General features: G+C 47.4%; 1 protein-coding gene across 6 annotated transcripts in view; it reads left to right on the plus strand.

Annotated features, from left to right (window-relative positions):
• TBX2 (T-box transcription factor 2) overlaps window positions 1–10,653 on the plus strand; it is a 111,130-nt gene that overhangs the window by 64,576 nt on the left and 35,901 nt on the right. For all 6 annotated transcript variants that reach the window (XM_053274543.1, XM_053274542.1, XM_053274540.1 and 3 more), the window contains 2 exons: window positions 4,591–4,737; window positions 9,511–9,587. In XM_053274543.1, the coding sequence (XP_053130518.1) occupies window positions 4,591–4,737; window positions 9,511–9,587 (224 nt within the window). The remainder of the gene's footprint in view (window positions 1–4,590; window positions 4,738–9,510; window positions 9,588–10,653) is intronic.

Consider the following 10,653-nt stretch of genomic DNA (forward strand, 5'->3'; position numbering starts at 1 on the left):
TGGACTAGGAGAGGTCAGCCGCGTCGCCTTCCGTGAGACTGACTTCCAAGGTCCGATCCTGGGTATGTTTACGCAGGAGTAAAAGCGGAGGCCCCTGGGCCGTTAGGCACACTTCCTTGAGAGTAGGGTTACAATTCTCGGCACATGTATTTGGAAGTATGACCACAGGGGGATTTCCTTCCGAGGAAGCCTGAGGATCGGGCTGCAAATATTTATTTCCAGAATAGTTGGTTTAAACGGCCGTGCTTAACACACCGGGCTTTGGTTTGGGCGGGAATCCGGTTTCAGTTACCGCTGAATTGGCGTTTACTCGCCAGTCAAGCAGCAACCCAAAATATTCCTATATGGGAGAAAAACCCTTAGACATCAACAGGAGCTTTGACCAGGCGCGTTTAGGATCGGGCTGCGTTTGGGAAGTTGGAGGTAATGCCCTGTTCGGTTATGTCAGGAAAGGTGCAGGCAACTTTACTCAGAAGTAAGACTCACCGGGCAAAAGTCGACTGACTCCTATGCACCGGAGATGTTTCACTAGGTGAGATGGAATTCTAGGCGCCTTTGCTCGGAAGCAGGTCTTGCCGTGGGGCTTACTCCCGAGTAACGGCGCACGGGATCGCAGCCTTAACGGACTAGGGAATAAGCCCCCCGTTAAATTTTCGGGGTGGGGGTGGGGCAGCACGCATTTAAACAGCAGTCGAAGGGAAGAGGGCTGTGCACGAGACATTTAAAGAGCTCTTAGGCCTGACACGTGTGGGGTGTGTGTGTGTGTGTGTATGGAGTCAATGGCAGTCGGATCGGGACAGCCCAAGGTCTTAACACATTTCCTTGCGGGTAGAGGTTGAATGCACTTCAGTGCAGCGCAGATTTCAGCATGAACTGTCTCTAGGGAAGCTGTCTGTAGGATGTGGGTTTCCCTCCCCGATCCTGTGACACCTTTACTTGGAAGTCCAGCCCTATTGGTTTGGGCACTGGTTTCTGAGTAACAGACCGAATCCATGCAGGGACCGCAGGGCTGAGCCCCCTAAACCTCGGGGGACCTCCAAGTGCCCCGTTTGGTCTCTGGGGGCACTTTCAGGCATTCTTCTCAGCCAGAGGGGCAGCCCCAATCCTGACTACATTTACTCAGAAGCAAGTCCCACTGATCTCAGTGGAGTTTACCCTCAAAGTAGCCTGAATAGGGCCGCAGCCTGGGAAAATGATGGCCAATTCACTAGCCCGGCGCCTGAACTATTGTGTCTCTCCCGTCCCGCTTTGAGCCATACTTCGAAGTACGTTCGAGGGGTGTGTGAATGTGTAGGAAGCCAAGTGCGTTTAATCCGAATCGCCATCCTTCTTCCCAGCGGCCACACTGGCCGTGTGTCCTGTGCCCACCGCTTTGAGAGTAAGCCACTCTGGAATTAATTGGACTTACTTGCGAGTAAGGATGCACCTGGGACCGGTGGCTCCCACCCCACCCCAAATTGCCTCGGAAGTGTTAAGTGGGGGGAGTAAATAATGCAAAAATTTAAAGGAAGAAATTCATTTCTCTATGGCTAGGTTGCCATTTAGCTTAAATTCAGCATTATTTTACCAGTCTGGAGACCGTTTTTCCCCCCAAGGGGAGGGGACAGATATAGGGGAGCGAAGGTCTCCTTAAAAACAGCAACCACAGGGCGCACCCCCTCTAAAGAGAAATACTATGAAGACCCCATTCACTTAAATGGGAGAGGTAAACACCTGTTTCATTCTCTCTGCCTATCTCTACGGAAGAGCGCTAAAGTGCTCTCAGTGGACGCCTCCCTGGGGGCTTACTTCCGAGTAAACCTGCCTCGGCGCGGGCTAGATTTGGCCAGATTGTGTCCAGAGTGCTAGGGATCCTCTTTTGCGTTCCTGAGGCGCTCAGTGTGGGGATACAGCCACTGACAACCAGGAGGCTTCCTCGAGAGTAACTTTCTGCTGGATCCTCGGGGTGTTGGCAGGCACCTCTCCAACGCGATCCTGTGTTGGCTTCCTCAGCAGAATCCCACTCCGGTGACCGGTCAATAGGGCTTCGTGATCCGGACAGAGGATCGTAGGCGCCACATGTAATAGCAATCCAGCGCCTTTACTTCCAAGGAGGAAGCGTGCCAGTTGGGGGGCAAGTTGTACTCAACGCAGTGAGTCTTACTCCCGAGTAGTTGCACTTGGAAAACAAGGCTTGAGAGCTTCATCAACGTCTTCCCAAAGCGATTGTGTGCTGAGGTCTTCTAGAGTTATAGAAGAATTGACCTTTTCCCTCTCGGGGTTACAAAAGAAAAAAGCTGGTTTCTACCCCCTCCCTGTAAACGAAGGTAGCAATTGTTGCAGCGGCCTGCGCAATGTCATGCAACAATAATTAGTTAAGACTAGCCTGATTCCTCTAAGGATTGTTCCATCTAGCAATAAAATACATTCTTTTCTCCCTATAGAATTAGAAATCTCCGTGAAATATTCAGGCAAAGCTAGTCGGCAGTTTACAAACCAATCCCACCCGCGTGTTTCCAGGGGGCTTACTCCCGAGTAGTTCCACGGCCATAGTCCTAAGTAGACGTGCCTCCCCTAGTTAATTTAATTATGTTATTTATTAGTATACCGCCCGTCCCAGAACGTCTCAGGGCGGTTTACATCAAAAGGAGCCAATTAATCATAAAGGATACTAACAGGAGTATTGTAAGCAAAGGCGTTAAAAAGCCTTTAAACGTTAAAGAGCATTACAAAGGCAGAGGTTGACATCTACCTGCTGTGGTTTTCTACGTGCTTACTCGCGAGTAAATCCATCTGAGCCCTTTGAGCGAGGAGCTAGATGTCCTTCTCCGGATTCCGCAAGCCTGTCCTTGGGATGGATTCCCCACCAGCTGAAATTCAAGTGATCAACCCCGATCCTAAACGGTTTAAGTGAAGAGTAGACCCCGCGCTTGGCTTCTAACGGAGGGGTTGGATTCCAGGCACACTTACTCGGAAAGTCGGTTGCATTAAGGATTTATGACTTCCAAGATAAGCAGAGTCGAGCCTGCGATTAATTCCCACCGTCGCCTTCCAGTTTTGGGGGGAAATCCCTGGTGGTAATTCCAGATAGATGCATTCAAGGAAAAAATGGTAGACATTTCAGCTTCTCTAATCCGTGTGTGCGTTTAAATGGATGTGGATTGAAAGGTGTGTGGCGGCGAGATCGGATAGCTCTGGGCCCTGGCGAGTGTGCGCCCTGGCAGATGCGGTCTAATCGCCTGTATTGGTTAAGCGAGATCCTCACTCTGCTTACTCAGAAGTAAGTCCCTATGAATGCTATCGGGCTTCCTCCCTAGAAGGCACGTGTAGCATGACAGCCTTCCTTGGAAGTAAAGGCCAGCCCTGTCCAGCTAGACAATCTGATGCAGGCTTACTTGAGAAGCAAATGCGTATTAATCTCAATTGAACTTTTTCGGCGCGGGGGGGGGTCAGACCAGAAAGAGGGGGACGCCGCCGCGATGGCTCTTTTAAGAGCTAACCACGTGGGGCACGATCCGGTCAATTGAAGCACCCCCAAGCCCCATTGAAGGGGTGAGATTTGAGCATAGAGTTAACGAGCCCCATTGAACTCAATGGGGTTTCAGAGGACGACACTTCCCAGTTATTTTTCTCCCTATAGACGTGCATGCAGGTTCGATACTGCAAGCAGGTTTTTCTTGGCTGGCTTGCATGCCCAACTTGATCACCATCTCTCCTCCCAATATTTTCGCAAGAAACCAATTTGCTTCTGAAATATTGCAGGAAGAGGGAGTGGATCTCATCTGGGATGGAAATCCTACGTCCACTAAACCACGCAGCCCTAGAAAGAATAGATACTTGCAGATCATTAGGAGTACCTCTGCTGAATCTTACCTGTGCAGGTGTGCAGATCGAAGCAGGCTTTTATCTGAAGTAAGAATCCTCCTACCCTACCTGTGTTTACTCAGAACTAAGCTCCTTTGTGTCTAGTTGGGTTTATTCCTTGCTAGGTGTTTCGGATTGCAGCCTTCATCATGGGGCCTAACTCCCTCATCCCTGTACAAATTCGTGCAAAGGACACAGGACAAAAAAAAATAAAAAAGGGCACGTAAAAAAGAAATTGGAAACAGACCCATGGCGAATTTTGTGCTGTTCACATGACTATCTTCTCTTTTAAGTCTGAAGCAACTTCATTTTCCTTCCCCCAACAGTCACTTAAGGGATTCTAAAATAATTTCTCTTCATCTCCCCACCCACCCACCCCAAATAACATCCCATAGGTTTTTTTAAAATTGCCTTTCAACTGGCAATATTGTCAGCAGTGCAATCCTGATATAATTTAAGTGCATTTTGTTCAGTGCTATTTGAGAAACCCTGAGCCTGTGCAGGTTTACTTAGAAGGAAAGTCAATGGGCTTTACTCCCATGTAAGCATGCATAGGAACGTAGCTTCAGTCTTTGGCTTTTCCTTTCCCCATTTGCAAATATTCGTACAAATAAACCAGGGGAAAAGAAGAGAAGTAGTTAACATCCAGGACAATAGAGGATTTGCAATGTGTGTTTGTATTTTTTCCTGTTTGAGGGCTAGATTGAATTAACCACCTCTTCTCCTTTGTCTCTCTGTTCCCAACAGACCATCCTTAATTCGATGCACAAATATCAGCCGAGATTCCACATAGTCCGGGCCAATGACATCCTGAAACTGCCCTACAGTACTTTTCGAACCTATGTGTTTCCTGAAACGGACTTTATAGCTGTGACTGCCTACCAAAACGACAAGGTGGGAGAGAGAAAATGGGGGGGGGCACTGAAAATGTCTTTTGTTAATTTTCAGAGGTATAATTCTTAGTTACCATGAGCTGCGTTACCAATTTAGTTATCATGAGCTGTGGCATGCTTTTGCCTAACCCTTATTTTTAAAAGCCTACAATATTTTAAAAGTCTGTGATCAGGCCTTCTACACCCCCCCCCCACAGCACATCTGTGGGGTGCACAAATAATTTCCAGGCTATGATTGTTGAGTTTTGGTTCAGATCCGTCCTGGGCCGTAAATCTTCCCTGGCGATCTTGAGTGAGTAACTGTCAGCCTAAGCAACCTTACAGGGTTTTTGTGAGGAAGAGGTATGTAGGCCGCTTAGAACTCCTTGGAGAAAGGGATATACAATAATAATAGCATTATTATTTACTTAGAATGATGTTTTCCCACAGAATCGTGCCCCAAGTCGTCCACAACAAATCAAAATAGAAAATCACACGCAGCAAAAATGTACCCAATATTAACAATTCAACGCATAAGGGGCGGGGGGGGGGAAAGTAACATCAGTGTCGGTAACTTTCCCCCCAAGCTCTCTGCCCCGCGTAATGTACAAACTTCTCCTGTGTTGCAAAAACGTTGGTTTGCTAATTGGTGTGGGGAGAAGCTAAAGTGAGGTGTGGATATTCTTAAGTGTCAAAGTTGGAGTAAATTACTCCGAATTCGGAGGAGATGGAAGGAGTAGATTTAAACCCCAGCAAGATCCAGAAGAAGGCATAGAGAGGGGCAGGGATGTTGCAGCCCCCGCCCCGAAAAAAACACGAATCCTGTGCACATTTACTCAGATTAAGTCCCATTGAAGTCAGTGTGATTTACTTCCGAGTAAACGTGCACCCGATCCTTTGCAGGTTTACTGGGAAGCACATTCCGCTGTGCTCATAGGTGGGCCTTGCTCACAGGTAAACGAATCTAGGGCTAGCCTGCTTTTGAACCAATCGGTTAAAAACTCCTTTTAAAGCCGGTGTGTTCCCAGCCAACCAAACCACGCTGAGCCCGTTTATAAATAACAGTCGCAAATCGGATTGAAGCTAGAGTAAAGCCGAGAGTCAGTGAGTTCCGCTTAGCTGGATTCGGAGGCGAGGGAAGCGGGGCGGGAGATCCTCCTCCTTCGCCTCGGGTGGCTCCCTCCCGGCACTGGGGCCTGTTTCTGAGTAATCGTTAATCGATTATGAACTTTGCCATAAATTTTACGAGGCAAACAAGCTCACCAGAATGTTCTGGCCGAGCTGTCAATTAAAGGTGCAGGCAACAAGCGTGGGTGGGAACTGATCTGGAAGCCTGAAAGACCTCGCAGTTGATATATTTGGGGCTAAATTGTTCCTGAACATGGAGGTTCTGTAGAAATTAGGGTTTATGGGCTAATATAAATCCAGGATCCTCCTTCATGGATTTGTTGTTGTTGTTGCTTTAAATCCAGATAGATGGGACAGGCCGTGCCCCTCCGATGTCCCTTAATATGGATGCATGCAGTTCAGATAGGTCTGTCCACATGTGACGCTTAAACGTGAACGTGAGTCTGCGCTGGCTACAGGCTTCCTGCGGTTCCTTCTCCGTAGTCTGCTCTGTATCACTCCGTATCACCGTATGCCAACCCTTTTACTGGTCAATGACTGAAATAAAATCTACCTATCAACGCCAACCCAAGCTTTGCGTGTCTGCTGTGAAAGAGACTTGTGTAGCCCTGATTCTGCGCCTCTTTTCTGGGAAGGAGTACCACGGGACTTGCTTTCAAAATAAAACGCCTCGAATTTGTACCACGTGTGTGTGCGTGCAGCGGGCGCCTTGAAATCGGACTTACTCGCGAGGAAGCTGCCTAGAAATCAAGCACTGAAGGCGTTGCTTTCAATCGATAGCAGTTTCCTATGCTGAAACCAGCTTGCCGGCACAGCCAGTTCGAGTTCCTCTGGGCTCTCCCTGCCAGAGGGGAAGATGGAAATCTAATTATTGATCCAGAATATCTATGCAACACTTGGAGTACTGTTAGTCCATTTAGCTGACTTCTATCCCGCCTGCCCATCTATATTTTTATTTATTCCTTTTTTCTGGGTAGACCGCTTTGAGCACTGTGCTTTGAAAAGCCTTATATAAATGTTCTTCCCGAGAATGGTGGATAGATGCTCCTACTTGCGAGGGTTCTGGCTGCAGAGATCTGAAAGGCGTAGAAAAGGGCAGCAAAACCATCGAGGGATGAAACCGGTTCCCTACCAAGAAAGGCGTCGGGTTTGGAGTTTTGTAGGTTAGAAAACACAAACGAGGCGTCAGTGAGGGAGGCAGAATAAATATCATAGAGGATTGCTATAAAGAGAAGGAAGGCTTCTTTCTCTTTCTTGTTCTCCTGATGGTAGCGACCTGTTCTTTCACACCCAATTAAACTGATTTCCAATTAAATGCAAGACCGGACAAAATTTAAAATGCCTTCTCCAGTTCTCAGAAATCCCACATATTCAGGCAGAATTAATCTACAGCAGACACAGAATCCCCCCCCCACTTCAGCAGAATCCATCCAGAATTCACTTCAAGCAGAATTCACCCGCGGAATGTGCTGCCACATGATGTGCCTGGCGATGGCTTTAAAAGAGGTTTAGGCAACTGCGTGGTGGAGGAGGATGTGAGGGAGAAAGAGGCTCTCTCAGTAGCCATTAGGCGTGGTGGCTAAGCTGAGCTTCCGGCCTCCGAAGCAGTCTGCCTCTGCTTTCCGGCTGTTGGGGACAAAGCCAAGCAACTGCGGATGCCCTCACGCCTTGCTAAGGCTTCTTGCTGGATACAGGACGCTGGATCTTGATCAGCAAGGGTCAATCCTTATCAGCCATGATAAGAATGGAGCCTCCATATACAAAGAGAGTCTACCTTCCAAAAGCAGGGCATGTGTGTGGCTGTCCGCTGTTGGAAACAGGCTGCTGTCCCTTTTGGCGTGATCCTCAATGTGGGGGGCGGGGGGGCTCATCTGGCTCTCTTCTCCCCCCCACTCCTTTTGAAATTCTCTGGGTCCAACAAGTTGCTTTCACTGGCCCAGCCGCAGAAAATAAAATCGTGCATCCATTTTTAAAGTGCAGGATCTCTCTCTGGGACCGATGACCGAGGAGGCATGAATAATTGAGGGCCCTGGTGTTGCCAGAGCTCATAAAAGTGGGGTGTGCACGGGGGTGGGGGCATTTGAGACCGAATCAAGAATAGCCTTTTAACAGCACAGCCCGTGTTCCTGGCCACCTTTCCTCCTGGGAGCCGTGAAGGGGGTGGGGGTGGGGGGCTGGAGGAGTTGGAACTTGCTCCTATAATTAAACCCCTATGAATAATCAGACTCGAGAACCTCAGCATCATTTTTAATAAAGCCTGTGGTGTGTTAAAGCGGAGGGAATCTAGAGCGAGAAGGCAGTGGCACCATTCTGGGTGGGTGGGAGAACGCCTGGTTTGCAGGCCCCATCCAAAAACTGGTTGCCGAGTAGCCCGGCCGAAGCCTCTCCCTCTGGAGGGGAAGAGGCTTCTGAATTGCAGTTTGGACTACCAAGAAATAAAGCGACATTTAATAATTTGGGGGGGGGAACACGTGCCGGGATTCCGACTTGGAAACCCTCCCCTCTTCTTTCAGCATCTTAGTCCCAAATGACTGGCTATGTATGATACCTGGCTGCTTGGAGAAATTAATTTTGCCGATGCTCAGAGGTACTCTCAGCCCGTGTATCAGGATTAAGTTTACAATCCTCCACACAGTTACACCGGAGTAAGCCCCACTGGTGTCCATGGGATTTATTACCCCTGCTAACTGGGCAAAGAGGCACCTTCTAATGTGGTGATTCCCTTTATTGAGCAGGGGGAGAGTAACTGGCCCTGTCCACCCCCAGCACAGGACCTCCAGTGACTGTTGCTGGTGTCTAGCTTATGTTTCTTTTTAGATTGTGAGCCTTTTAGCAATAGCAATAGCACTTACATTTATATACCGCTCTATAGCCGGAGCTCTCTAAGCGGTTTACAATGATTTTAGCATATTGCCCCCCAACATTCTGGGTACCCATTTTACCGACCTTGGAAGGATGGAAGGCTGAGTCAACCTTGAGCCCCTGGTCGGGATCGAACTTGCAACCTTCTGGTTACAGGGCGGCAGTTTTACCACTGCGCCACCAGGGGCTCTAACAGGGGCTCTTTTAGAGATGGAGATTTATTTATTTATTTATTTGTTTGTTTGTTTATTTCGCAGGCGCGCTCTCTCTCTCGCTTTCTTTCTTTCTTTCTCTCTGTAAACCGCTTTGGAAACTTTTGTTGAAAGGCAATATATACATTGTTGTAGTTGGTATTTTTTAGTAAGCCCCCTTACACTCAGCAGGACTTGCTTCCGAGTAGAAAATGCATAGGAGTAGGCTGTAAACTATGGCTCAAATGACATGAACCTGCTTTTCTTTCTCTCTGTGTGCCTTCCTCCAATTTATTCCAAACAATTTTAAGTCAGTAATATAAGGGAGAATATTAACTTTCTGGATAAGAACTGTCCAGTGCATAACACGGGTGTGGGTGGGCATGGAAAGTGATAAATGATAGCCCAAAGTCAGTTACGTTTATTATTATTGTTGTTGTTGCTGCTGCTGTTGGGTCTAAACCCTTTCATCTGGAGGCGAGAGGAAAGATGTCAACCAGGTAGTTGTCTTTAATTAAATGGCTGTGTAAAACCATTTTGTCAACTTTTTGTTGGAAAGTGGTATATAACTATTAAGAATAAATAATATTCTCTCTGTTGCCCTTCCTTTTCAGATCACCCAGCTGAAAATTGATAATAATCCGTTTGCAAAAGGGTTCAGAGATACTGGGAACGGAAGGCGAGAGAAAAGGTAGGATAACTTAAACAACTTGGATGGGGGAATAGCAAGGGTTTAGCCCTTGGAGGACTGAGAAGCATCTTTATTATTTATTTTCCTGTGTAAACTGCTTTGAGAACTTTCTCGAGCAACGGCATATAAGTATTTGTTGTAGTAGCAGGATAATCTCTCTTCTCCTCCCTCCCCCATGGTCTTTAAATTTTTTTTTAAAAGCTAGCAACAGTAAAGGCTGGATCCAGCTAAAATTAAGCATGTGTGTTTACTCAGCAGTAAGGCCTAGTCTGTTCAGTGAGGCTTACTCCAAAGTAACTATGCTTCGCAGAGGCGTATCTAGGGGAAATAGTGCCTAGGGCAAGCACTGAAATTGCTCCCCTGTCCAAACATCTGACACCCATCTGATTCTCTGTACATAGTGCCAAACTGAATATGTGTACAGTGACTTATATTATATTAATTTTTTTTTTTTAAAAAAATTTTAAATGAATTTTTAATTTTTTTTTTAGAAAAATTAATTAAAAAAAAATAACCTGTAGCCCCTTTGGGGGGCTTCCTAAAGGCTGTGGGGGGGTCTGCAAAGGTTTCCCCTCCCCTCTCTGTCCTCTAGGGCCTCGCAGGGACCATTTCAGCATGTGCGGTGGCCATTTTTAAAAAAAAATTTTTAAATGGCCACTGAAAACAAAATGGTGACTGCGCATGCTCAAATGGCCTCTGCGAGGCCTGGCATGGCCTGGGGCTTCACAGAGGCCATTTGAGCATGCACGGTGGCCATTTTGTTTTCAGCAGCCATTTTAATTTTTTTTTTAATTTTAGAAAAATGGCGCCCCCCTTCAAGTGGTTCCCAGGGCACGTGCCCTGTCTGCCCTACCCCTAGATACGCCCCTGATGCTTCGGATCCAAGCCTTAAAGCTCTGTAGATATCAGTGGGTGTCTGAGGACTCTGGTACTTGATGTTTTATTGTGTTCTGAACTGCCTTGGGGTGGTTCCCCCCCCCAACAAAAGGCGGACTAGAAATACGATAGAAAACGGACTTTCATTCTAGCCTAGTTCCCTACCAATCCAGGGGATGGTTTTTGTGAG

Source organism: Hemicordylus capensis, chromosome 12 (genome assembly GCF_027244095.1).
Source record: "Hemicordylus capensis ecotype Gifberg chromosome 12, rHemCap1.1.pri, whole genome shotgun sequence".
In the NCBI taxonomy this organism is placed as follows: domain Eukaryota; kingdom Metazoa; phylum Chordata; class Lepidosauria; order Squamata; family Cordylidae; genus Hemicordylus; species Hemicordylus capensis.